The 27,645-nt window shown below is 40.4% G+C and overlaps 3 protein-coding genes across 4 annotated transcripts; 1 reads left to right on the top strand and 2 right to left on the bottom strand.

The window, feature by feature from the left end:
* Nucleotides 1–89: 89 nt before the first annotated feature.
* emp1 (epithelial membrane protein 1) lies at nucleotides 90–4,940 on the bottom strand. The gene is made up of 5 exons (XM_029508133.1): nucleotides 4,794–4,940; nucleotides 3,085–3,172; nucleotides 2,337–2,445; nucleotides 1,405–1,545; nucleotides 90–1,273 (listed from the first exon to the last, which is right to left on the bottom strand). Exons 2-5 carry the CDS (start codon nucleotides 3,160–3,162, stop codon nucleotides 1,113–1,115), a joined length of 489 nt encoding a protein of 162 aa, XP_029363993.1. The 5' UTR covers nucleotides 3,163–3,172; nucleotides 4,794–4,940; the 3' UTR covers nucleotides 90–1,112.
* Nucleotides 4,941–11,610: 6,670 nt separating this feature from the next.
* On the top strand, nucleotides 11,611–19,734 carry LOC115047278 (uncharacterized). The gene is made up of 13 exons (XM_029508092.1): nucleotides 11,611–12,043; nucleotides 12,687–12,833; nucleotides 12,918–13,036; nucleotides 13,479–13,647; nucleotides 13,773–13,891; nucleotides 14,264–15,941; nucleotides 16,172–16,261; nucleotides 16,394–16,569; nucleotides 16,718–16,806; nucleotides 17,490–17,617; nucleotides 17,729–17,909; nucleotides 18,904–19,051; nucleotides 19,229–19,734. Exons 1-13 carry the CDS (start codon nucleotides 11,611–11,613, stop codon nucleotides 19,319–19,321), a joined length of 3,570 nt encoding a protein of 1,189 aa, XP_029363952.1. The 3' UTR covers nucleotides 19,322–19,734.
* On the bottom strand, nucleotides 19,323–25,805 carry cd9r (CD9 molecule related). Of its 2 annotated transcripts, none has more exons than XM_029508893.1 (9): nucleotides 25,704–25,805; nucleotides 25,404–25,503; nucleotides 24,743–24,848; nucleotides 24,509–24,606; nucleotides 22,615–22,689; nucleotides 22,407–22,511; nucleotides 22,096–22,191; nucleotides 21,907–21,990; nucleotides 19,323–21,507 (listed from the first exon to the last, which is right to left on the bottom strand). In XM_029508893.1, the coding sequence occupies exons 2-9, from the start codon at nucleotides 25,467–25,469 to the stop codon at nucleotides 21,304–21,306; spliced, it is 834 nt and encodes a 277-aa protein (XP_029364753.1). In that variant the 5' UTR covers nucleotides 25,470–25,503; nucleotides 25,704–25,805; the 3' UTR covers nucleotides 19,323–21,303. The 2 variants fall into 2 exon arrangements, with proteins under 2 accessions (XP_029364753.1, XP_029364754.1); XM_029508894.1 differs by having other exon boundaries at nucleotides 19,323–20,416.
* Between the last annotated feature and the right edge of the window lie 1,840 nt (nucleotides 25,806–27,645).

Below are 27,645 nucleotides of genomic sequence, written 5' to 3'. Positions count from 1 at the left end.
ACCAGAAATACAACACTGTAGTGAGAACATTTGGGCTTTACTGTTCACTCTACCTCAAAACAAATGGAAAAGAAATAAAGAATATCTTCCACAGTTGGATAAAAACCAAGGTTTAATGTGGTAAAAATCACTGATATTGCCAAGCAACAGTAGCAAAAATAACAGCATTGTACATTTGGAGCATTATGGGAAACAAAACATATTTACACATTATATCTCACACTTGAAGAGTCACATTAGGTTGAGCTGGTGTGACTGAAAGATATGAAAGGTTGATATATTAGTGGTATAAAGCTGCATTTACAGCTAGCGGAGAGCAGATGGGCATTACACTTTGCATCATGTGTTTGGAAAAGGTTCTTGAGATCACTCTATTAGTGCAGGCTGTCTGCCATATAGTACTGTGTGCCGTGTAAATTGATTTGATGTTTTGCTAATCACAAATACCGAAAATAATTTATTTCTCTCTCTATCATTGCATAGTGTTACACAAATTTGGCAAGCATCATGTTGGTGTTACACTGTGTTTAATTAAGGTCGCATTACAAGTCAGACCAAAGCAGATAACAATAATAACAATATAATATTGAAAAAAAAAAAACAAAAACCCAACAACTATAAGCTAAACGAGTAAACTCACCCTTTTTTATCAAACACTTATATCCATATATAAATGTACATAACAAAAAATATAATACCACAGCTCTTACTCTTCAACCTGCTTTTGTTAAAAGCAAGACACATTGTTGGATTTTAATTTATCACATCATCTTTATAAAGTTTAAGGCTTTTTTGAAGCTACAACAAAAATATTCTTAATGCTTACACCTCCAGAAGAAATTTAGGCCAAAACTGAAAATACACTCAAATTCAGCCTATATTGATTGAGGTGCAGAAATAACCAAAACTGGAAGCAGACTGAATTAAACTCTAGTTTGTATTTGTGATTATCAACAGGTTTGCTTTATCTGTAGCTGCACATCGAAAGATCAAATCTGATGTCCAAAACAGGCAAATATAAACTCTGATCCACTGGAACTAAACCTGGATTTCTGCTGAAAGAGTAGATACAACCAAATTTCTTAGGCAGGCTGGAACAAGGTCTTGTGTCCTCATGCTGTCTTTTTGCGTAGCACAAAATAAGTGATGGACGAGATGAATGTGAGCACGAAAGAAATCCACGCCAGGATGAAGGAGTGTCCATACCAACCATCGGCCTCATCAACGTGGAAGCGGTCTGTGTAAATAGAGGCTGCAATCATGATGCACAGGCCTGGGGAGAGGGAAACATGGGCACAGGTGAGGGCGGAGAACGACGAAACAGTTGTACAGATGAGCATCCATGAAGATCCAAGGGAGAAGGAAAGATGACACCATCGGACAAAGAAAGAGAAAAATACTCACAGGCAAGAAACTGGAAGATGCCAGAAATGGTGAACCTCCGTCCTTTGTCGAGGGTGAAGAGCTGAGCCACAAACACGAAGATTCCTAGGATGCAGAATATACAGGCGAGCACTGAGCTGGCCTGTACTGCCTGGAGGTACTCTGCAGGGGGAGCCAGTGAGAGACAATGGAAGATGCTGAGTGTGGTTGTGCATCATGAGGAGTCTGAAATATTCACTAAATATATAGACCAGCCCAGGAAACTGTAAAGCTGCACTTCATTGGCAGGAACAGTACAATCTAATCTATACACATCACGAGTGGAGACATACGATTACGACTGATTTTATCTCCTTGAAAGCATCGTTTTGAGTTGTGCAGATCTTAATTTGCAATGAAAAATAGTTACAATGATGATAATAATTTGGATAACTGAAAACTTATTCCAGTTTATTTACCTGTGTATGCTCTGAGAGGATTAAACAAGAAAACAAAACCTTTTGAAAAGTTTCAATCACTTAAATCTTTGTATCATTTCCTGTTCCTGGTTGTGGCCCGTGAATGCAGCATTCAGCATGTCAGTCAACAGATATGACTGAATCTGAGTCTGATAAAAAACCTGTTTCACTGTGAGTGACAGGATTCTGTTGAACACACCTGCATAAAGGTGACATCACCTATTTTGCGCACCAATCAGGATTTAGCCACAGTGGACCGTTCCATTTGGTGTCAATCTAAACGAATCAAACTACACCTACCCAGCCACGATAAAGCAGATTAAAGAAGCTGAAAGATATCTTCATTTAACTTTGAGTTTGATGACATTTGCAGTTTTTAAGCCAATGATCAAGAATAAAGAGAGAAAAAAAAAAAAGCATAAAAAATGAATGACATAAAAACACGCAAAATAGCACTGAGCATGTTCACTCTCCAGACGTGCAAACAGGTCTTACCTTGTGTGTAGTGAGGGCCTTCTGGGAGCTCGGTGTAGTTCCACACTCCGTCTTTCTGAATCCATCGGGCCCAGATGTCAGTAGATATATTGTCAGTCATCCACCAGGCCTGAAGAGAAGTGCAGAGAGACAGTATTTACATTTGAAATCATCTTATATACATAAATGCACATCCTCTTGGGGGTGTAAAGTGGAGCTGATGCAGAGAATTGAAACATGTCCACCCTGTGTCCTGACGAGAAGCTGCAGGCAAAGGGAGCCCAGTCAGACGGAGGAATGCCCCCCCACTGTGGTATACAACACTAACTACAAGAATGTCGCACATTTACATGTCTATGAAAAGCATGCCCCGGCACATGTCTGATTGACGCCTTGCTTGCAGTTTACAGGAGCACACAGAGATGCTGCAGAGGGTGACGAAACCCTGGTCAGGCCTATCTGTCATCCGGGAATGTCAGACATGTGGCCCTGAGAAGAACAGTGGGCCATTGACGGAGCAGGAATGAAGGCTTTGAGTGATGAAGGAGAGGTAAGCAGCTGATCACACAGCAGCCGTGTCTTTGCGCTTTCTGTCAGCCTGTTAGCAACGTACATAACTCTCCACCACTGTCTGTTTCAACACTCAATCTAGACAGGAAGTTGGGGATTAGGCTGTGGCAAGTGTGTCTTCAGGGAGTACAGCTATGTAGCAGGGGAATGATGGACTGTACAGGTAAATGGAGATAAAAAAAAAAACAGTCTCACTTACATTGTCAATAGTAGCTACCAGGAGGAGGATGATGCAGATGATATGCAGGACAAAGATGGCAGCGAGGAGGATCAGCATGATGACTGTGCTGGAGGGGCAAAGAGAAAACTTGTTACGCCGCTTTTCAGGCTTTATTATGCCAGATGAATATAACTGGAGAACTCACACAACCTATTGAAAAAAGCATGCATGCGCGCGCGCACACACACACACACACACACACACAGAACAAAAACAATGGAATATTGCCCACAACAAAGGCTCCACACTTCCTGCTTGGTTTCAGATGGGGAGCCATTAATGACAGCTTCGAGCACACACATACACACGCATGTATGCACACACATGTCTTTATGAAAACATTCAAAGCAAAGGCCCGAACCTGGCACCCACTCAGGGTGTGGCTTCACAACTTATAATTACTTTGAGCTCCATCTAACCCGTTCCCAGTGAAATAGCTGAAAATAGACTGAGATAATGTTCATATCAAGAGTAACAAAGAGGCAGAGCAGAAGCTGTGATTTGTGAACGGAGAAATCAAGTCATCCCTGCGTAAAAGGATGTTGTTGGTCTGGAGGAAGAGAGTGTTGTGGAGGGAAGTTCATGGCAAGCCGATGAGTTGGGACTTGCCTTGCACGTTCATGAAGCCTGCCACTCCTTAAAATAACTGTAGAGAATACCTGCTGGCCTACGCCCATCCCCCTTTAGTTTGAATGTGTACACACCATTAAACACTTCACGAAATATCAGTTAGCCATTCGACCAGTCTGAACTCTAATTAAAATATCATCTTTCTGTGGCTTTATGCTCTACGGAGGCTGCGCTGGGTGTGAACGGAGAAAGACGCACATCTGGTATGTGCTGGTTCTCTCCACGGTGAAGGAGTGGTCAAGGGCTGGGTCCACAATACACATGCTTGCCAGTTACCTATCAAATGCAAAAACGCTTCCTACACACAAATGGCGTGCATGGGTACACTAAGACATGTGATCACACCCCCACACATGTCTACCAGCGTTTTCCGCCTTTCATTCACCCCAGACCGCTAAAATTGGTTGAGAAGGTTAGCTCACTAAATATTTGCTTTGAATAAGCTCTGCTTGAAGTGCAACAAACACAAATAGGTCATGTTCTTGAGCTGTCTTCCTACAGACAAACTTCTGGAACAAGTGAATGCTCAGCAGTTGGACACTGCAATTTAAAGACACTTATTAAATATTCTGATCATATCGCCCCCAAAAATCTCTTTTGAAAACATGGGATGTGGCAGCTGCTCCTGCTGGGGTTTTCAGACCTGGCCTGGATGTGGCATGTTTTTGTTTTTTTTTTTTAATCTGGTACACAAAATAGAATACATTTGGTTAAAGATCTGTCCTGTGCCTCATCTCGATTTAACATTCAGATCAGTCACTGCAGCATTTAACTGCTGCAGGAACACGTCTTGAAAGTAACCAAAAGGGCAAAAGCTGCCTATGAAGGTTAAATTTATGTTTGAGGTGAACTCAAGCACAAATACACACCTTCCTTCACTGTGCTTCTCATCGTCCCGTTTTTGTTATATAACAAAAAAAATACTGAAGCAAAACGGTAGTCAGCAGTCAGATCCTATTCAAACACGACAGTGTGAACATTTTTAACCAGCTTTAGAAAAGTAAGACATGCAGAGGGAATCAAAAAATAAATAAATAGAAGAAGCAGCTTTGACTTACAGTTGGATGTGTGTCTTCTCTGTCTCTTCAAGTGTATTTCCTCCGGCTCTCAATTACACTAATTTCAGACTCAGAGTCTTCATGCACAAACTCTAGAAACTATCTGTCCACCCACTTTTATCCCGCCCTCTTTTCAAGTCCACACCCTGTGCAAGTTCCCACCCTCTTTCTTTCCGTCTTCTTTACAGACATGCAATGGCTCAAACCAGCCACTGTTTCAATAACTTTTGTGGGCAGGCCACAGACTTTTCTCATATATTGATGTCTCACGGCTCTGTCACTTAACCGATGTTGCTGTTTCTCTGTCCAAAGCACAGCTGATGACTCACTAGTGTTTGAGAGGGGAACTCCCACAATATTGGGCATTGTTGAATCTGATTTTACACATGCTACCATGGCAACAGACTTCAGCCTAATCACAATCACAATCACATCTTCACTGTTGAGTGTGGAATATAAACAAACTGTCAATCCCTGCCACAGAAACACACACGATTGCACAACTGACAATGTGGTGTTTCTTTCAGATTGCCACCCTGTGTGCTTTCCAGCTTTTGTTACAGAGGAAAAGGTTTCAGGATGAAGGAATGTTGTTGGTTGCAAGGGGAAAAAGAGGTGGAGGCAAATGAGTGCGAGTCGTGGCTTGAGTGAGAAAGGGAGGGAAATAGAGTGAGGGAATGAGAATAGAGAGAGGAAGGGGGAGTGTGACGTGAAGGTGGTGAAAGAGCAATTTGGGCAGAAGGGGGGGGGTTATTGGAGATATTTCACACTCCTGTGAGCTTATCACTTACTGCTTGTTATCCATTTCTTTGCCGATGACTGATCTTAATGGTTCCAATGAGTCATCTGCATGACTTTCAGTGAGGGAGAATATTTTAACTTTACCTATCAATGTGACATCATTGCAGAATAACACATGGCAATATTCGCCTGTTTTTAATTGAGCTTATTGATAATGCTTCAATACAAGTCACATATTAATGGGAAATAGTGCCAATGCCAAAGTTTCTTTCAGGTATTAGGTCAAAGAGCTCAGTCTTAACGTCAGCCTCAAAAATCTGGCGTTTTATATGTTGCGCACATGTAAAATTCAGCTGATACAGATATTTAAAAACTAACTACACAGTCTGGTAACTGGTCTATAACTTTTTACCCAAAGTTATAGCTATACAATGTGGCGCTCTTTTAATACTGCTGTGTGGCAACTGTTAATTAGAAACCAACAATAAATACCCACTGTTTGCTATTATTTGCATTTAGTTCCAAGACATTTGAAATAGTTGTCTTACTGAAACAGTTGCGAATGTTGGACCTTATGACAGAAGATGAAATGGTCATGAGATGGAAGTGTCAAGAAAAGAAACTGACACTTGTCCTACTGACAAATGAATGTGCGTCCTAATAACGGGACTCCCAGTTGTGGGCTGTAACAGCAGTTGTTTTATTTGATGGGTAGGTGAAAGCAGTTGAAGTCAACATCTGAAGTGTAAAAGCAGTTGAATTGTCAGATGTAACATAAAAGTTGTTAATCATTTAATGTAGTGGAAATGAAGGTAAAATCCAGTGTGATGACATCAACGACTGTGAGTTTGAACATTACATTTAATGCACGTCTGTGGAAACGTCTGTGAAAGTAGTAGTATAAATGGTGGTTTAACAAAAATTAAAATGATACAGAAGCTGAATGAATGTGATGATCTGGTTGAAGTTTCTAGGTGATTGTGTATATGAGCATGAAAAGTTTAAAGAGGAGATGTTTCAAAAAGGGACAGCATTTTCCGAAGCTTAACACTTTTCTTAAAAAAAAAACAAACAAACCCTGAATGTCCTTCCTTCAAAAAAAAAAAAAAGAGCCTACAAAAAGGCCTAAAAAAAGCCAGAAGGAAGTGTAGATGTGCTAAATGCACTGAAGTTGAAACTTAAATTACTAGCAGCACATGGAAGATAGAACTTCCAAAAAATTTCTAGAATATGAGGAAGCAAAATTTATCAGAAGTATCAGCAAGCACACGAATAAAAAACAGGAAAGTCATACCTAAACAAGAAGACAAAAATCCTCATGGACTGGGAGACTGAGGTTGCTTGTTTACTTCTGGTGCATATAAAAATATGTCGATAAGGGCAGCAGAAGTCTGACTCAAAGGCTCAGCACACTACGCGGTCAGTGTCATGTCAGCTTGCCTCAGCCTCAGGCCTGAGCCAGCAGGATAATAACAGGCTTCACAAATAATTTACCTGCAAATACAGTGGCCTCAAAAGGCAGCAGAGCCTACTTGGGTTTACAGCAAATCTACTTGTGTTATGTTCTACTCTTTTTTCAGGAATTAAACCAAAGCATTTCTTCTGCTATGAAAGCTCAGTACAGTGCTGAGTATTACAATATGGTTGTCAAGGAAAATAACCTTCATTTGTAGAGAAAGGGACTAAATGACACCAATGCCATGGCAACGCTTATGCGTATCACTCATTTCTATGACAGCACTATCAAAATCAACAGAAGCCGTCTGTTGTTCAAGATCAAAAGTCTGAATTTCAAACACCACGCCTTGATTAAACTACCTCATGTCCTCGGTGTCCCACCCAATTCCTGATGGGAAAGAATGCCAGTACATTAACATTTTGTTCATCATGTTTGCAGAAAAATTGTGTAATTCTGTTTAACCCCATAAGATCTTTCCAGAAATCAATCACCATCATGCGCACCTCCAAATGAGGTGACAGGCATGACAGGCTACATGTGAGGAAGGATGGCAGATGGGAGGTTCAATGTAGATCTAGATCTAAAAAGAATAGAGACTGACTGAGAAAAAGAGGGAAGTGAAAATGGAAAATGTGGTTGGACCTGATTTGATTCTGGGCGTGTTGACCCCACCTTGCATGTAAGGTAAGCCATGGTTTGTACTGTGCTGCTCGGTCTGCTACGGCACCCATTCGCTTGCATAATTTTACATTGAGAGTTGCTGAGTGGAACGAGTGTGCATGCCTTTGGAACCAAAACGACATCAGTTATGCAAGAATGAAACTTTTTCAGCTCTCAGTATATTTTCAGCAGAGGAAATACTATGAGTCATGCATCAGTCAGCTATCGTTTTTCAGAGTAAAAATTTGACCATGCCATAGTCTACTCCTATGTGTAGCAGGGGGCGGGACAGGAGCGTAGCCAAAACGCGCTTCTTATTAGATCCAAACACAAATCAACAAATCACACACCTTTGTAGAGTCTAAAGAGGACCAATAGGGTGGCTTGTTCAACAAACAGCCCTTTGTCGTGCTGCCATTACTGATCGGGACTGGAAAAACCAGAGTCATAAAGAATTACTGGAACAGTTGTGATAGTGTCTGAGATGCCAAATGTTTGTGTGCACAAGTATTAATAATGGCTCCTTGAATTTTGTTCTCAGGGTTGGCTGGTTCAGCTTGGTTCTAAGTTCCAGTTTACTGAACACTGTGGGATTTCTGATATGTGAAATGCCAAACCAAACCTTAGATTTGAAAAAACTCACTGAAACACAGACATTACATTTCAATACTTTACACTGTGGAAGTTGAGTTTTATATGGCATGTGAAGTGGAGATCACATTTTTCTTTAAACAAGCACTGTATCACTACACAGTCTTGTCTCTAATTATCACTTGTTTGTTAAGTTAGTTACATCTGACATTCTCTGACACATTTATTATGTGTCCCTTAATGCTAAAAATCTAAACTTGATGCAAATATACGAACGGGGCATATAGCTGGATAGATTGCTATTTTTCGGTTGAGTTATAACAAAATCTCTTAATGAAGGTGTTTGTGAGGCGTCTCCCTGCAGGATTATTTCAACATAACTGTCCAAAACAAAGGCAGCAGAGTGGTGCCTACATGCCAAGAGAGCGAGTCAGGCCACAAGAAACTCACTGCTGCTTTACACAACAGTACAGCTCCCGCGCTGTGGATGACTGTCTCACTCAGCTCATTCCTTCTCTGGCTTACACAATGTTGCACCCTGCCCTGCCATTTCTAAATGTGTCTAAAAAAGAGTATGCAGAGTATTTATAGGATTTTGATGGGTAATTTCAAGGACTTTGGATGTGTCTATGCTTTTGAATGAGGCGGGGTAATAAAAAGGGTCTGATGTCAGTGGCTTTGTGTTGAAATTCTCAACGCTCACCACAGGCTGTTGACTAATTGGAAAAGTTGACTGCTGCCCACCTCCCTACTCCCAATGTAACCAGGCTGGGTTTGATGCTAAGCTACTGCACAGGCGTGTCAGGGGAGGAGGGAGACAAACACACATTCACATGTAACTATACATATGTGTTTATATCCCATCTATTTACAGAGGTAGTTACATAAACTAGATACAGCACACATTCATACATTCTGCACACTCATAACACTCTAACGGGAGTGACACATTATCACACAGGCACAGGAGAAAAAACACACACACACACCTTCCCACTGTCCTCTCTGCTCCTTGGGAGTGACATGATTATAAATTTCATTTTCCAGGAATGGTCCCCTCCCAGTGTTTGCTCACGTTGTGGGCCTTTTCTCCACAGTAACTTGTTAATTGAAAGCAACCTCAGCCTCATTTCATCAGTGAGGAACTGAAGGACGTCTCCTTATTTGTCAGCTTTTCAATATACAGTATAGGTAAATGAGTAACTTGGGAGCACTGATTTTGCCATAATGCCCAGACTGGTCAGGTGAGCATTATATATACATATTCATATAGATATAAAACATTTATTGTAAAGGATTTTTAACCCTAACTCACATTTTTTTCAAAAGAAGAATGAATTCATAGTTAAATCTTCCCATAATAAAAATAATACTATTATTAAATAATTTTTCAATTTTTTATACATATCTTATGAAATTGCATTTTTTTCCCATAAACTGTACATTTGTATAGCTGAAGAGAAGAGAAGAGAACAGAAATATCATGGTAAAGGGTGACCACTCTTGTAGGAAATACAGGTAAGTGAAGTTGTGTCCTGTAGGCTTTCTGACTATAGTTTAACTGAGGACAGATGCAGTTTCGGAAGTCTGTTACAAACTCGACAGCTTCCTTTAGTGCCAGTGTTGTGCGCTAGTGTTTCCCTCTCCACCGTTTGCATTCAATAAAAAAAGAATTCCTCTTATTTAGTTGAGCCAACCAGTTTCTATGGTTACTGTCCAGGGGTTTTCATTCTTGATTCACTTCCTCACCCTGAGCAGTCCTTTCTGTTGCCCCCCCCCCCCCCTCCGCTGACTTCTCTTCACGTGATTTCTTTTCGTCTTTGAGAACATTTCTGCTCCTCCTGTTTCCTGCTCAGAGTCACCCCTGCATTTATCCCACCCCCACAAGGCCTTGCTCTCAATGAAATCCAGACTGTACTCGCTCTGAGTCTAAAGAAAACAACTCCTGGTTGTAGCTAGGCAACTCCAAATATGAGTCATTCGACTGCCGCGCCCATCATCAACTGCTCAACCTTCTCACTTCACCATAGATAGACATGCACACGAACACACACAGATTCAGATCCTCGTGATTAAGTGTAGTTAAAATCATTAAACAGTTCAAACTGAGTGAATGTGTGGTTTGTCTGATTCTACTGCCATCTTTGAACATACAGGAAAAACATTCCTCATAAGTCCTCCACTGAGAGAAATTATCTCAGCTGATAACATTATAACCACGGTGTAATGACTGATCACAGCTTGGCAGAGTCACTTATTGTCAGATGATGGACTTGGCAGCAAACTGACAGTAATCTTGTTTCTTGGCTGATTGCTTAGTAGTTCAAAGATAATATCACTAGAAATCTTTTTTTCATTAAAAAATGGAGTATCAGTAGCCTGAGTAACCCATATTTCATATGTTTGTCTTTTATGATCAAGCCAGATTGCAATCTGTGGGGAGGAAAACTGCATATACAGGTTTCATTTCAGTAATATGAAAAAAATTAAACAATGCAAATGAATGTAAACGATATACAGGAGTTATGTGATAGATCAATCTCACAACATGACTTACGGTATTTAACATTTCTATTGATCTAGTGATATAGCAACTCCAAGGTGACAACAGATAAAAATACGGAACTGAAGAAGGCAAATGGTTTGAATGTCAGTGTGACTTTACTTCTGTTAGAGAGGCAGAACGATATCTCCATTTGAAATGTATGTTTAAAAATGTTTTACCTTCCTAATTGTATAAAACATAGAAATAAAGTCATTAAAACTGCAAAAAAAAAAAAAAAAAGACAAAATGTGTTCTAAATATTCACTGCATAGATAGATAGAGTGATTGATTGATAGAAAATGATACTCTGTAATTTGGATTAGTGCAATTCAGTGCTGCCCTCTAGTGCACATAAAAATATCTTGTCATAATAATTCTTCTTTTGACCTTTCCTGGTTGGGGGTCACCAAAGAAAGTCGGCAGAGGTCCTGTCTGTCACTGGGCTCCAGTTTCTACAACCCTCCTACATGCAAAGCGCTACCGCTGAAATTATTATTAGTTCTTAGTGAGAACAGATTCATGTAACTGAGCTTAAACAACTGTGCACATTGCTATTTAAATTAGGCGGGAATGTTACCATGCTGTGGCTGAGGAGACCTCTCTTTAAACCCTCCTTTATTTAGATTTAAAAATATATATATAATAATAACAAGCAAACAAAACAACAACAGCAACGTTAACGCTTAATACTAATACAGTTTCCGGATAACTGAAGTGAGGGTAATCAGCGGCCAGGTGTGGGGACAGGAAGTCTATTAAAGCCCCGCCGCTGCTCACGCGCTCCCGGTGTTTTGAGGCACGCAACGCGGAAGTGTTGGAAAATGCGTTTCAAAGCGAGCGGATGCTGCGTCGGCGTCCTTCTCCTTCGCAGCATCACAGTGATAAGTTCAGCCAGGCTGGGCCGCGCCGAGGCGAACTCTCCCCGGCGCCTCCATCATGTCAGACACAGAGATTTAACCACGACGCGTCCTTCCATCCGAGCTGAGCGTCTGGACGACAGGGACGGGACTGTACTAACTGTAACCTCTGGAAGGAGACCTGGAGCCGGCATGGCGTCTTCTGCGAGGGACCCCAACCTCCTGAACAACCGGAGACTGAGGCAGACTGACAGAGAGGGGCTGCACTCGACCCATGGCCGTCCACAGCAGGACTGCAGGGAAGGAAATATTAAGAGGATAGGGAGATTTTACATCATCGGCCACCTTGAACCAAACATTCCCAACGTGGGCTACCAATCAGATTCTGCTGTCTCAGGTAAGGCCTGTGTATGACTCCGATCACACGTGTTCGTGTTCAGTTGGAAATCATTCACGGACTAGTAATTTGTTTTCGATTAGGAAGTTCACACAGCAAGTGAGAAATGGCGCAACTTCCCTCAATACGAGGGGAAAGGTGATCTGTGAATATGGATATAGTTATCATTGTGAATCAATTGTCCCACTTTATGTGCAGTGCACAGTTTTCACACCAAATTTGTGGATGCTGCCAATCATACTAAGTGAGGCTCAAACAGGCAAGGTGTGTAACAATAAGCACAACACATTTTTACTGATCGGAGACCTCAATGAGCCCGCTCATATAAACATCACAAATCACCAATCTTAATATTTGCTATTTGCTTTGCAATTATGTTTGTGTTGATGTAAGCACTTGAAACCTGATATTATAATACAGCTGTTAACAGCCCCTGTCTTATTTTCAACATCCAGTGCCTCTAAAACCGAGAGCAGACAGATAATCCATTTCAGGAATTTCTCTCTGATTTAAAACAAATTCAATCTCAATCTGAGATTTAATTTGTTTTGTTTAAACCCAAGTCATTCACCCAGCCACTCTATGTTGTATGTGTGTGTATTGTCTGTTGTGAACTCTGGTTGGATTTCTTTTTGTTTACCAGTCCAGGCAGAGGCTAAAGCCAGAGGTCAGCGGCTCAGAGGCACAGAGGAGAGCTGGCAGAGACTCCAGCCTGTGGTGGAGTGTGGAGAGAGGGCCATGAGCCTCATTATCAGGAGGAGGCGAGCGGTACAACTACTCCTGGATCGAGGTTGGGCTTCTCTATACACAGCTTAAACGAGACAGTAAATGGAGTGAAATCAAGTTCTTCTTCTGGTGTCTATTTGTATCTTAGAGAATGAGTCATCTGTGGCCCTGTCTAAGCTGCCACCTCAGTGCGGTTACTCTGTTCAGACCACATGGAGAGACCTCACCCTGATGGCTGATTATGATGCCTGTCATGTGACACAGGAGGTACTAGATACAAACACTAAAAACATTCATATTCAAATGGACAATTCATCGAGTCACACCTTTACCACACAGTTTGTACTATCATAGCACTCTCAGATTCAAAATGTTATCAGATAATGTTTTAAAAGACATTTTCATTGAGATTTATTCCAAAAATCCAAAAAGATACACCATGTGTTTTCTTTTTGCACTCATTTCTAATGGACAGTAATGTTATTGAAATAGTTTACTTCCATTGGGATTTGCTTTCACGTTTCTTAACAGTGATACACAACATACACAAAGTCTTTTAAAACAGAACTGAGATGTTGAAGTATGTACTGATTTCATAGAGATGTCTTGAACACTGACTCGTCTCTTAATTGTTTTTTGTAAGTGCCGAGATGCATTCTCTACCACGGTTAAAAAGCAGAGTGTTTTTAAAATGCTGTTGAAATGTCAGGAAGACAACTACGTGTTGCCTCTGCTCTGGAGGGGGATTCCAGTCAAGATGTCCTGTCCAGTAGCTCAGTTACACCCTCACACTTCAGGCATCTCCTCCTTGTGCTGCTCCCTGTATGGTATGACTATCAAAGTGCAGGGACAGGATCCTGCAGAGCTTAAGATCAATGGTAAACACGCACATTTATTTATTCATTCTGATTATACTTACTCAATGCACTTTAACATTCATTACCTTTCTTAAAGTTAAAAAAAAAAATAATAATAATAACATTTTAAACCCTTTTCCCTCCAGTGAGAGGAGAGTGGACCCCTTTGGTGTCATTAGCTGAGCAGTGTGGCTACGTCTTGGACACACATGGTGCAGAGATTGTGATCACTGCTCCATACCGTATGTGTGGCATCACAGTAAAGGTGAGGTGCTTTAAGTGCATGGGTGTTTGTTTTTTTTGTTTTTTTTTTTTTTTGGGGGGGGGGACTTTTGAAGATATGTCATCAATAACAAGAATACATTGCCTTTAGAAAACAGAAACTATTTCTAAACAGCTTTAAATCTATCATCTGTAAACAATGAAGAGTTTGAAATTAAATAAGCATGTGTGAGACAATTATTGGGGTAAAAAAATTGGAAGAGATTTGATCACTAAATGCGCAAGCAAATAAATTGTAAATATTGCCGTAGTTGACTTTCTCGTGCACTATTTGTCTTTGAATAAATTCTTGCATATTTACAACATATAACATAGTCTAATAGCAAATGTCTGGTCTTTTTTTTTTTTTTTTCAGGATGAAAAATACACACTTTCTCTTCATATAGGAGAAAAAATATTCACAGTCTCCTGTCCTGTCTCCCCCCATGAAGAACCCCCACTAATCCATCAGTCGCTTGTCACCAGCATGGTGCAAACAAAGCCAAATCCAGAAGCACTGGAGGCTTTTCCATGGGCACCACCCTTCTACCTGGCACCACCTTACTATCCTCTCCCTACATATTATCATAAGTACTTAAGGCCTGATGTTCATGGCACACATAACCCTCTCACTCCCTTATCTTCAATTTCTGACCCTACCTTTGGTCCACAGTCTCTCCTTTTTGGTTCTCAGCCACACTATCAGGAAAACTACTCCCACCAGATTCCTGTCAGGGAGAAGTATAAGCAGGACAGTGTCCACAGTTCTCCATCAGCTACTAATGAAAGGGAAGACTCAAGCCAAGTGTACCCAGGCCTCCAACAGAAACAAGCAGCACCTCCCTTGGGTATCTCTGAGAAGCAAAGTGCTGTAAATCTACCCTGCTTGGCTCCAAATTGTCCAGTTCAAACTGAGGTGTCCTCTCTCCAGCCTCCCAGCCACAGCTTCAATCCATACTACCACTACTACCATCATCCCAAAATCCCTTTTCCTGGCCCACCCCTAGACCCCAAGCTAGGTCCTGAGGTTTCTGAAAAACTGCCATCCAGTAATTCTCATACCCTTGAAGTTTCGTTGTTGAGCCCCAACGTCCAGCAGTCTGAAGCTAACTCAGACCAACTCCCTCAGTCTTTTCCTGATGCTGCCTCTCATCCTTACCTCCTACAAGCAACTACTAAATCTGTTCGCCAAGCCGTGGCACCTCACATACCTTATCCACAGCATTATGCACACCGCTACTTCTACAACATTCCAGATGCTGGCAAAGAGGAGAATACAAAGTTAACTCCTCTGCATCACAACATAGCTGCAAAGGAAAATTTGTCTGTCATTCACCCATTTTTTCCTTCGTCATTACTTCCAGATCATCACAAATATAAAGTGAATGCCCACATCAATCAGGCAAATGCAGATGAAATTAGTAGCACTGAAATATACACTGCAGAATGGATCAGAAATCCACTTTCTACTCAAACTGATGACATAAAACCGGTGTTGAATGATGAAAAGAGATTACCTACAAACACTTTCTCTCCTGGCCTTGACCCTGTTTCAGCCCCTCTTCAACAACACTCTTCCCCATCCAACCATAATCCTTCTCCTATATTGCATTATGCACTCAAAAGTTTACGGAGTGCAGACAACCATGTATCTCCAACTTCATCGGAAGAAGATACAGACCATCTGCCTCAAGCAGTTCCCTCTTCAGTGCACCATCCATCCTATAGAAAATATGAAACCACTGCTTCACCCACAGAATCAGAAAATGATGATGATGTTCGAAATGGCGGCTTTCATCCTTATTATTACAATCTCCTATACCAGCCTGAAGTGTCCCAAGACAACTCACAATTCAATGGTCCGTCTGACTCTCACCACGGCAGGATGGATTCACTGCGCCGTGCTCCTGAAGCAGAATATCCAGGAGTCCCGTGGTCACTGCACAGTCCTTTTCAAAGTTTTTATACACACATGATTCAGCAACATCCATATGCTCCTATTGAGCATCCTGGTGAAGATGAATCAGAAGAGAACCTGGATGATGTTTTGAGAGGTAAAGGCTCTTTGACCGTGTTCTCAATTTGTTTGGTCAGCTGACATTTCCTTTGAGTTGCAGGCATAGTGTGTTGACTACATCACCACAAGGGGGCAGATAGTGGTAATGTAATCTGGTTCTAACTAACCAGACTTGATGCATTTGCTGTTACTGATACATGAATACACCTGTCATCGCTTTGCTGTTGAATAGATATCCTACTCTGTTTGTTTGTTCAATGCAAGCAGAAAGTCATCAGGCTTACATACACACTCCCTCTGCCTCTCCCTGTGGCTTTGGCCCAGCATTCAATTTCTGCTGCTCATATCCTGTTAAGGGTGAGTGTATTCAAAACCACATCTTGTCCTGGTTTGTCTGACTTGTTAATTCACAACAATGGAAGACATTAAAATGGTTTCTTCTATATTTAGAAGGGATGTACATTTAGGTTTTTGTGTGTGTACCTACAGACTGTATAATTGGACAGCATTTTGTCTTTGTGGTGCCTGACTCTGTGGTGGAGCCTACAGTGACCCCTCCAGCTCATCTCTCTGAGACCACAAATGCATCCTGCATGCCACAACAACTGACCTCTGACCCTGACCTCTACATTGTGCCTCTAAATGGCTGTGGAGTGAACAAGCATGTGAGGCTCATTTTAAAGTTTTGATCAACTTGACTGATTTCTTTGTAGCTTTGGCTCTGACTAATCTCAGTTCTCGTCATGCACAGTGAAGTTCTTAGAGTTTGTGAAATTATGTAAGCTATATTTTTAATTGTCATATCCTTGTTAGGTGTTTGGTGATACAGTGGTTCATGTTTTGGAGGTGCATGGTCTCAATTTTATTCAAGACCACGAATCGATGCAGGAATACCCTGTCAGGTACATAGTTACTTTCTGTTTTCACTTGTTCATTTAATAACTAGGCTCCATGCAGAGTTCAATGTTTACTTTATGTTTTCGATGCTAAGTGGACAATCTCATTTGGATATGGCATCAATATTTGCCTTGCGCACACTTTGTGCCACTAAAGTTCATCCTTAAAGTCACCATTCCTTATGGAGTGATGATAGGGTTAGAAGAAATTTTCACAGTTTATAAAAGATCTGTGAAAATGCACAAATTATTTATTTTTTTTATAATGTCCAGTCATTTTGATATTGAATCCATCTTGCCTTCAGATCAAGTTAATACACTGACCCTTAATAACCTTAATAAAACCCTTAAATGTAATTGGAGGAATAAAAAAAAAAACAACTTCATTGTCATTTCCATTGTTAGAATACATTTTTACAGGTATTGACTAATACTTAGTCACTTTTTTTCTTTTTTTTTTTTTTTTTTTTTTAACCCCCACCAAATGTCACAGTTTCATTATCTCACTGTTACAACATGCCACTGGAATAATTCACAATCACTGCTGACTTTAACTAAACAAAATGGGCCCACATAGACACTTCCTTCCTGGGTAAGGGAAAGAGGGAACACTACAACACCAATTGTTGGATATTTTGAAACGGGTAAGAGTCTGCTGTCCTCTGAGTTGGTTGTCTGTTGATCCACAGGCTGATGGTGGAGTGCAGTTCCTCCCCAGGATCTCCAGATGAAGTTAGGCTCCATTTGATGGCTCAACCACCACCTCCCACCCAGTCTACACCAGCCACCAACACAGTGCAGCTGAGAATTGCAACAGGTGAGCAGTTTGAATCACTGAGCTGTCAGTGAACCAGGTGTTTTGTAGAAGCTTATTTCTGAGCACCACTTTAAATTACTCCATCTACGTGTGAAATTATTTTTCTTCTAGATGAGTCCTTCACCAGCTACCACTCTGAGGCTCATTTGCCTCTCAGTTCTGTGCGTGGCAGACCACTTTATTTTGAAGTAAACCTGCTGGCCTCCCCAGAGTCAGACCTGGTTCTGCTGGTTCACTCCTGTCTGGCTTACACTCACACTCCGTATACCAGCTGGATGCCCATTTATAATCGGTATGTTTATCCAAAGATTAATGAAAATAACCACTATTCCTTTTAACAGTTTTTGCAGATTTAGTCTTTGGAATAAAATGCATTTTAGTGTGTTAAAAGTTGATTTTTGCCAAATTTATGCTTGGGAAGCTGAAGAGTTGAAGAATAATCTAATCCTTTTTGACTCATCATTGAATAGCATTTTAACTAAATAATGCTTTGCACTGTTGACTTAATGCCTTCACACAACCTTTGCACTGTATTATGTGACTGTTTGACTCACTCTTGCAGCTGTTGTAGGCCAACACGCAATGTCACTATATTATATTCTATTCTCATTGATTTGCCAGCATTTCTTTGAATTTAGTTGAAATCTGAGCAGCCATCTGGGTGTTCTGGAAAGTATTGTAACCCCTCCAATATTGGACTGAATCCCAGAATCACACGACACAGTATCATAGTGATAATGGCCTGATGTGACAGCTGTGTGGCATCAGATCAGGAGTGTGAATAATAAGTGTGAAGCACAACAATTGCGTTGGAAAGTTCAGCTTGTGGGTTTCTTTCTGCCTTTTCTTAAATAAAACATCTACTTTTGCTGAAATAATATAAATGAACTTAGCCAAAATTTAAGCACTCGATAGAAGTAGATGGGGATCAACTGCATATCATCAAACGTATTATGTCCTGATGGGATGCCTTTGGTAGCCCCCTTATGTCACGCTTCACATTTTTAACTGAGGCTTTAAGAGGAAGTCTGTAAAACAAATACCTTGCTTTTCATCAAAGTTGGCAGTCAGCATTAATGACAAATAAATCCAAACCAAAACGGCAGATTACGTCAAACTTTTTACATTTAATTTCATATATATATATTTCTGTATCCTGTAGTTTAAGAAACTCTGTGGTCCTTAAGACCCAACAGCATTTTTTTTTTTTTTTTTTTAAAGCATTAATTCTTCCTTCAGATACTCTAGGTTACAACAGCACTTTGACTGCTGTTTATCTTCCCCAGCCATACTGATTCACAGCTGCTTCCTTCCCCACACTCTGCGGTCTCCCACCACATCCGGAGAATCATAATCTCCAGCTTCCTGCCTCTGCTCTCAGAAAGGTCCTCTTACATCGATAAAGAAGGACCCACTCTCATAGGGGATCCACAGGTATGTCCTACTTAAGATCACACAAAGACACATCTACTGTATCCATACCTTTTGAAATAAATGATCTTCTGTTGAGGTTAGGCCTCCCAAAGGCGAGTAATGTATACTTGCTGTGTGTAGGCTAGAATCACTGTAATTATGTAGCAAAACCATTGAACTCCTGTTCTTGCTCCCCAGGTCTACTTTTTGTGCTTAACAGAAGTGTGTTCTTCTGCTGGTGTCTGCAGTGTCAGCTGGACCAACAGTAAGTTGAACATTGTGGAAACGTAAAGAAAGTTGTAACAAAACTTTAATTCCCATTTTCCAGTTACCTCATATTTCACATAGAGCTTTACTAACAGGGAACAGTTCAGAGCATAACCATTAATTCAACACAACTGCTGCATGTGAATCAACAGGTGAAATCAGGAAAACCTGTTGGTTAACTGTTACTTGGTAGCTGCATTAATGAGTTTTTCCCCTCATAGGTCCCAACAGTGACGAGCAATGAAATAAAGTTTTACAAAACTGTACTTGTTTTGTCATTTTCACACGTTGAAGAAAAATGTTTATTTCTAAAATTGTGAACTCGAACAGCAAAGTACAGTAAGATAGTTAAAAACAAACAAAACTGGAACAAGTAGGTCCAGTACAACGCTTCACCTTTTTTCATTTGGTCACAAGGAGATAATTAACAATTTTAAAGATGCATGCTTTCATCAGTATCAAACTACTATATGCAGGAAAGCAACTATGATTCACAACGCCAAAGCATAATTAGAAATCTTAATACAGTCATTTTAAAGAAAATCTTATGAGTGAGGAAAGCTGAGGAATAGGTTTTTGACTTTCTCTGGCAAATCCTGTGGCTTTTTGAACACACACATTAACAAAGTTAAACAAATCAAATGTAGGTTTTATAAAACTCTACCAAATAAAAAATAACTTTCTATGAAATGTAACCTCTTAATAAAATTCTCAAAATTAAGCTTGCTTTCCATTCATTCCACATTATGACATTGACCACAGTGAAGCTTGGAGTACAACCTGTTAAAACAAACAGCTCCCACAACACAATATCCAATTAACTGAGGGCACAGGAAATGCTTAAACAGACAAGCATTAAAAAGTTGCTCTGAGCAGTGCAGGTATTTGTTTTGCACTTTTAAAATGGGTCAGGCTAAGTTAGTAGACATATAGGGAAATCCGTAAACACTTTTGCTGGTTGAACGTCTGCAATGGTCTTCCCTGATGAGACCAACGGGGGTCAGCGGAGGAAAAAAAAGATCCTCCTCTTTAGTACACAGTTGTATAGTATGAAGTGATGTCTTGACTGATTTTCTTGAGCTGTTGCATGAGGATTGCAGCGCAGACCAGTGCGGTAATCTATTATTCACACAGAGGGGGAGGGAGAAGGGAAAGTAAAAAGCAGGGATGATACAAGGTGCTGTGCGATTAAAATAGGAGATAACCCTAGTTCCTCCTCACCACCTCTGACTTAACCACTTAACCAGTCTCAGAATGATTTAGCAGAAGTGCATAAAGCCATCGAAACAGAAATGTGTGAAACTGAAAAAGGCCCAAAATAGAAATACCCAAAGCATGTAATTGATGAATGCTTTTGCTGCACATGTCCTCGTGTGGAAGAAAAAGAAGAGACTGATTGAATTGCTGGAGGGAACAATGCATTACATTCTGTGCCAAAAGATACAGAAATAACCGAATTTTAATAACAGGTTTTTACACAGGTGGGGCAGGGAAAAGTAATTTGCACCCAAAAGCAGATCTTGAGGGAAGAGGTCAAGAGTTGACTTTATGTTGTACTGTATGTTTGACACACTTAGTTTTATAAGAAACACTTGTCAAAAATGTGTCTGTGAAATTCATCCCATGTGCTGTGGTTGGAAAATCTTGGTCAATAATCTGGGAATGAGGGAAAGTATGCTGCAAACACAAACCTAACTCGCACATCTTAGATATGTTAGAATTGATATTTCCAATAAATTGAATTAATCCCTCATCTTGCAATTCCATTTTTTTCCCCATTCCAATTTGGGTAAAAGGAAAAAAAAAAAGTGTTGTCTTGTGCCAACACATAAGAGAAAAATCCAACCATCAAATATATTTATATAGTGCCAAATCATAGCAAAGTTATTTCAAGGCACTTTACATATTGAGCAGGTCTAAACCAAAACTTTCTATAAAATTATTTTAAAAGACTCAAATTTCCCTATGAGCAAGCATTTGACTTGATGATGGCATTGCAGTCAAAGCTATGGCTGAGCCACAGGGATGTTAGCCACAGTGAGAGGGGTGAAGATGACTGGGTCTGGGTCGGGGTAAGCGTAGGAAGTGGAGACAATTGTTGATGGTTGAGGCAGGGTAGAGGGAGAGTGAGTCAGGACAATGTACTGAGGGGATGAGACAGACTCAGAAATCTTTCTACGAAGCGTCATGCTGCAAATCAGCGCTACGATCTTTGGCAAACCAATGGGTGCGAAAGAAGGCAAACAAAGAAAGTTTTAAAGCAAAGTGTGAGGGGAAGTGTTGAGAGAAACAGGGATGCAGAAAAATTAGAACTTAACATCATAATCAACATTAAAAAGACAAAATTATGCATGTTCATGGACATACAAATTAATGCAGCATAGTTCACATCTGTACTTAAAATCCCTTTATGTTTTTTTTTAAGTAAAACATTGAGTCAATATGAAATTTTTATTAGTAGATACTGATGTTTTCAGACAATACAGAGTTTTTGCTTTGGCAGGAGAGGCACAGTAACCTATTGGTGAGCTTAACAGGGACAAAGACTTTAGGTATCTGTTTGCACTGGGTGGGAGTGGAAGGGTGTGGCATGCAGCATGTTTACCTACCAACAATGCTCCAGTTCCAACGAAGAAGCCCATCACCAGTGGTGCTTTACTTTCAAAGACACTTGTGATGATGCCAGGACAGTTCTGCAAAAGGATCAAGGCAGGAAAAACTCAACTTCTACAGACAAAGACAAAAGGTCCAGGTAACACAACTTCACTAAAACAGCTAATTTCTTTGCGCAAACATACAGGCATGGCGATGTGCTCCAGAAATCCGTCCGGCTTTGGACAGGTTTGTTGTGCTAACTCAATAACTGAGATCCCTGTCACTCCACAGCAGTGAAGCTACAGAAGGACAGAGGAGCGAGAGGAAGGAGGTCAATAACATTCAAAATTACATTCATGACAAAGTAAGCCTTATATCAGATGTTTAACAAGTTTTGATGGCTTAAATATAGTAGCTGCGCATTACTGAAATAATGAAAAATTAAGTTATGATGTCATTGAGGTTGACAAGGTGAAATCAAGCTGAAGTGAGGGACCTGTGCATTTGTACTGACCATTTTGTGGATGCCTGTGAGAGCGACTCCAATTGCTGGATCTCCACCATTTTTCACATACAAAATATACATGCTTGTGTAGAACTCTGCCATGTTCATTCCAACCTATGAAATTTCAACATAAAAATGTGGTTGGAAATGGAAGACATGAACAGTTTGATCGTTTTCCATCTCTTATACTCGTCCTCCTATTCCTATTTCCCCTCACCGTCTCGCTCCTGAAATAAGCAAGCACTCCAACGACAATTTCAACTCCGGCGAGAAGGGCCAGGAGGACAGAGAACTGGAAGACAAAAAAAAATATTAAATAAAATTGAAATTTAAAGACTTCATTAAAAATGGGTATTAATCAAGTAGCATGTGTCCATCAGTGCAGGCATGTGCATAAAGCCAAGGATTTGAAAACAGACTTGTTTTTGTTCTCACTAGTAGGAAAAATACCTTAAAATGTAAAGCAAATAAATATATATTTTATGCTGCTCTAATTTATGAAACTACTGTTGATTAATTGCTTGGGTTTTCTGACATGTTCAGACCAATAAAACTCAAAAAATGAATACTGAAGAGCAGGTGGGCCCTGCCTCTGCTGTCTGCCTGGATTCTGGGAAAGTAAGTATTTGTTTCTTTCTAAGTATCTCTGCTGTTATGTTTCTATGTTTGTGTGTTTCTGTACTCTGAGTTTTCAACTGTGTCGACGGCCTGCTTGTTCCTACAGCACACAAGCTTCGTCTGTCTGCTTTGTGCTGTACCACAGTTAGGGAGTGACTAAACTATGAGATAAACTGGAAAATCCCACTGCACAAGAATTCTGAAGACATGAATAGCATCTATTTGAGAAGATTTTGGAAGCAATCACAGATTGTCTACAAAACCGTGCATGTTTGACTTTGGCACATATTTTAATTCGTTTGATCACTCATTACGCCCACATTCTTGAACATGCCACAATGCACCGATATGCTAAGTCTTGCTTTAGAAAGAGCATAAATCTAAGTCACCAGCAGAAAGGCTGATGGATGAAAAGAAGAGACGTCCAGGTGCCAAAAATAAAGGCAAAGGTCAAAAATGCTGTCTCACACCTGAGGTAGAACAACGAGGAACTAAGAAGATCTCATTAAATTCTTCATTGCACCATTGAAAATGTGTTTCTGCAAGTTTCAGGAATCCACTTTACAGTGATTCTAATGTTACAATGGTACCATCAGACCAGGCATTGGCGGTTGTTTTTTGTTTTGTTTTTTTTTTTTTATTACAATTTTGGCACATTAGTTTAATTGTTTGTACTAAAAAAATTATTTACTGGCAAGCCATTATAAATTTAAGTTACAAAAGAAAACAATATGAGGAAGTTATTGTGATCTGTCTGCTGTAAGTTGGGTTTCCTGAAACATATAACACCTGTGACGACTTATTTTTTGCAGCCTTCCAAAAACTGCGACATACCTCGGCCCCTCTTAAGTGCGTACTGTGTCAAGAACTTTGACTTAGCGTGCAGGAGTGGGGAAAGAGACAGAGACATCCCCTCTAGAGATAACAGTTCAGATGATGTCCTCCTCCGGAGATGCAACGTAATTCATTAGGCCTCTGCACAAAACAAGGAGGCACTGTGGCCTTGTGAATTATCTCTGACCAGAAGTGGGTTGCCAGTGGGTGTTGTCTTGTGCATAAAAACTGTTGTTCCTATTTGTTCAGGGAGCTCGTCTCCTGTGACTCTGTTGTGTGAAATTCTGCGCACAGCGTGAATAAAGAGATCATGATTCGAAGAGACTCCATGTGAGAGTGGTGATTTTGTTCACCATCAGAGAGCATAACAGCAATTCACTGAATGCAGAACACAAGAAACTCATTTTCTTTGGCTCTCACAAATATAAACTTTTGGAAGAAAATGTGATGCAGACGGGGGAAAATTTCTGGTAATAGAGAGCAAAAATGGACCACTGTAAAGCCTCTAGTGCCTCTGTGGCCCACTCAGCCTTCCACAATTAAACAGCTTGTTTTTCATGCAAAAAAAAACAAAACAAAGTGCTTAGAGGTTAGTGTTGTGAAAGCCAGGTTTCTTTCATTACAGGAAACAGAAAAAGGAAGGCAGGAAATAATCTCACCACTTGCAGAGCATATCTTTTCTCATTGCAGGCGCCGTAGTCTCCAAACATCACCACGATGAGCATCACTGTACCCAGAACTATCAAAACAGTCACACCTAATACAATACAGACAGAGACACGTCTGAAAATGAATATGGGTGCAAATAAAAAAAATGTCTTCTATACTTTTTTCCCCCCTCACTTGTTTTGTTTTCAATAAATTGTATAGATTTGATATAAATACAAACTTACCAACAACAAATGCGCTTGAGTTGAGGGTTTCTATTTCAAAGATGCCTCTGGTGTTATTGCTGAATCTCAACCACAGGCCTAGACCCAAGAAGGCAAACCCCACCAGCTGCCAAACAGGAAATGAAACAACAGAGTAAACCATTGCTTGTTCTTTGATTGCACATACAGTTGTCTGTCGGGCTGGTAGAGTCATGTCTGCTAACTTTTGTGTTAGACCCAGTGGGAAAATGTTAATGTTCAAGTGCTCAAACTGCAGAATGACCAGCTGTGGGACAGCTAGGCAAACAAAACAAACTATTCAGGGCATTTCCAATCACAAAAATACAACTGACACAACTGACAAAACGGTACAAGAAAAGCACAATAACAATTTAAAAAGCTTTTTAAGAGAAATAGTATTATAAGCGAGTGTAAAATCTTTCCTTTTTTTTTTTTTTTTTTTTTGCTTTAGAAACAGTTGTTGGGTGGTATGAGTATAGTAAATAAGTATAAGTGGCTAACATATGTTTAACAATGGATGATACTGTTCATTTTCAGAAATTAAACTGAAACTAAACCTGGAAAGAAAATATTCATAGTTTTTTTGTTTGTTTTGAGTTTTTGTAAAAGACAGATGACAGTGACAGTCTAGTCTACAATGAGGATATCAACGAATACTTACTGCGAAGATGAGGTTGAAGATGAAGAGGATATACTTGCAGGCGAGGCCACATCCATCCAGAGCCATGATGACCAGCGCTTTATTCCGTCCACTTCAGGATCTGTGAGGTGCGGGAACGAATGACCTCATCAATTGTGCGGGGCCTGTTGCTTTGCAGGCTCGCGGATATTTAACAAACATAACATGCGTTTATCTTTCCAGCCTCTCGTTGTGTTTTAACTGCAAATTCCCCGAAATGCATTTAGGGCTTGAAATGTGCTCTGTGGTTAACACACGTAAATGAGCAAATAAGATAAATACCTGAATTTATGGAGGAGCTTGTCGGGGAAGAGTCGAGCAGACACAGACAGACACAATCCAACAACCTCAATATTCCTCCGTGCGTTAGCCCGTCGGTGTCGGCTAAGTCCCGCCTCCTGGGTCGCCATTGGCTGAGAGGGATGGCAGGTACAGGGGAGCACCAATCGGCGGGGACGGACGCGGATGCCTTGTACAGTAAAACAAAACTGGACGAGTCAAATCGAAACTTTGGGAAGCGAAAGGGATTTACTTGTACGAGAAACAAAATGGCAAGTTTCGTTCTTTTGCTCCGGTCCGAATTGATGCTGCACACTCACCGCAGATATTTTTCAACGAGTACAGGCCAAAACGGCGTTGCACATCACGTTTTTATGCTCATTTTCTACGGAGAGGTTGATCTTGCTGAACTGACTTCCAGCCCACCGGTGTTGGACTAAAACGCAACGCAGTTTTGTCTTTGCAGTGAAAGAAATGGTTGTAATAACGTAAATTAAAAACGTGATGTTAAACATTAACAGAGCGTGCCTGTGCTTTTATCCAGGACTACCATGCACTCTACTCAATTTATGGAAAGTCAGTTAGAAAACAAGGACAGCCCTTCCTCTGAAACCCAATAAAAATGATTCAGGTCTCTCAAGGTGCTACTGGCCTTTCCTTGTCTGAATAAACTGCTTGTTAAGGACTGTCGTGGCATTGGCTCCTACAATGCAAAGCATTCTCCGGATGTTTGTACATGAATCAGATATGCACAAGTTCCTCTCATGCATCATACAGGAACAGGACAAGCATGCCTGCACCATCACAAGCATTGTGCATGTTGAACATTCACATGACGGGTTCGTAATGAAATAAATGCACACTGCTGCTGCCAGACTGGAATTGACAGGGCAGGCCAGACCTGGCAGGCACAACAACAAGGAAGCTCAGTGCAGCAGGTAGAGTCTAGCGAGCATCTCTGTTCATGAGGCTGTGAGACAGGAATTGTATTGTGTGGTTGAAAAAGCTGCATCGTCCCTGAAATTTATCAAGCAGGAATTTCACACTAAGGTTGAATTGTTCGGGTGTAAAAGAGAGCTGAAAACCAACATTCATATATCATCCCATAATACTTCAGAGCAAAATATTGAAGATTATGAGAACTTTGAGAACTCCTGATCAGATTTTGTCAGAAACAAAAATTATTAATTACTTCAACATGTATCTACAATCATAATACAAAACTTGTATTTCACAGAGTTGCTTCATTCAGCTTGTGCAATAGCACTCGTGTTGTGACAGTGAGCTAGTAAGGCTGCATATTGTGTCAAAAGCTGTGTTACATTTTATCACTATGGGTTTTGTTTTACCCACCATGGAAAAACACAAGTGAAAGTTATGACACAAACATTTGAAATTGCCCCATAAACTGCCACGATGTGGTCAAATTAAATGCCTTTCTTTAAAATATTGTGGCTAAGTGAACTCTTCCAAATTAGTTTAACTTTTTTTTTTTTTTTTGGGGGGGGGGGGGGGTTACCATTTCCCTGGGTTTTAATGTTGTTTCTTTAATTCCCTTATTTTAGCTTTTCTAAAGACTTTCCTCTCCTATGCTAAAGATTTAAGAGAAGCAGACTTCAGTGAAATTTGAGGCAAATAATTAGTCACTCGTCAAAGTTATTTTCAATTTTCTCTCAATCTAGTAGTAGTAGTAGTAGTAGTAGGCGTGAAGGCAACCGGCGTGACTTATAAAAAGCCTTTCTTCTCTATGCGTGCACAAACATGCTGTCTGAGTGCGAGACTCAACAACTAAAGTGTGTTGAAACACACATTCAAAGTAGATGGAAATGAAGATTCCTAGCGCTAAAAGCCACATACTACTAGTATGAATGTGTGTTTGCAGTGTGGGAGAAACAATGGAAACAGAAAAACTGGAGGCGAAATGGAGAGTGCCACTGAAATACAG

This window comes from Echeneis naucrates, chromosome 8 (genome assembly GCF_900963305.1).
Source record: "Echeneis naucrates chromosome 8, fEcheNa1.1, whole genome shotgun sequence".
In the NCBI taxonomy this organism is placed as follows: Eukaryota; Metazoa; Chordata; class Actinopteri; order Carangiformes; family Echeneidae; genus Echeneis; species Echeneis naucrates.
Note: the sequence above shows the minus strand (reverse complement) of the source record. Positions and strands in the feature narration are given on the sequence as shown.

What these genes read in the sequence shown, in the direction of transcription:
- LOC115047278 (XM_029508092.1), top strand. Translation starts at nt 11,611, where the DNA reads ATGCGTTTCAAAGCGAGCGGATGCTGCGTCGGCGTCCTTCTCCTTCGC. An exon ending in CTGCTCATATCCTGTTAAGG is followed by an intron (nt 16,262 to 16,393) that starts GTGAGTGTATTC and finishes GTGTACCTACAG; the next exon opens with ACTGTATAATTGGACAGCAT. An exon ending in GCTGTGGAGTGAACAAGCAT is followed by an intron (nt 16,570 to 16,717) that starts GTGAGGCTCATT and finishes TATCCTTGTTAG; the next exon opens with GTGTTTGGTGATACAGTGGT.
- emp1 (XM_029508133.1), bottom strand. Translation starts at nt 3,162, where the DNA reads ATGCTGATCCTCCTCGCTGCCATCTTTGTCCTGCATATCATCTGCATC. An exon ending in AGGCCCTCACTACACACAAG is followed by an intron (nt 1,546 to 2,336) that starts GTAAGACCTGTT and finishes CTCCCCCTGCAG; the next exon opens with AGTACCTCCAGGCAGTACAG. An exon ending in CATCTTCCAGTTTCTTGCCT is followed by an intron (nt 1,274 to 1,404) that starts GTGAGTATTTTT and finishes CCCTCTCCCCAG; the next exon opens with GCCTGTGCATCATGATTGCA.
- cd9r (XM_029508893.1), bottom strand. Translation starts at nt 25,469, where the DNA reads ATGGCTCTGGATGGATGTGGCCTCGCCTGCAAGTATATCCTCTTCATC. An exon ending in AAAGATATGCTCTGCAAGTG is followed by an intron (nt 22,690 to 24,508) that starts GTGAGATTATTT and finishes TTTGTCTTCCAG; the next exon opens with TTCTCTGTCCTCCTGGCCCT. An exon ending in TCACAGGCATCCACAAAATG is followed by an intron (nt 22,192 to 22,406) that starts GTCAGTACAAAT and finishes GTCCTTCTGTAG; the next exon opens with CTTCACTGCTGTGGAGTGAC.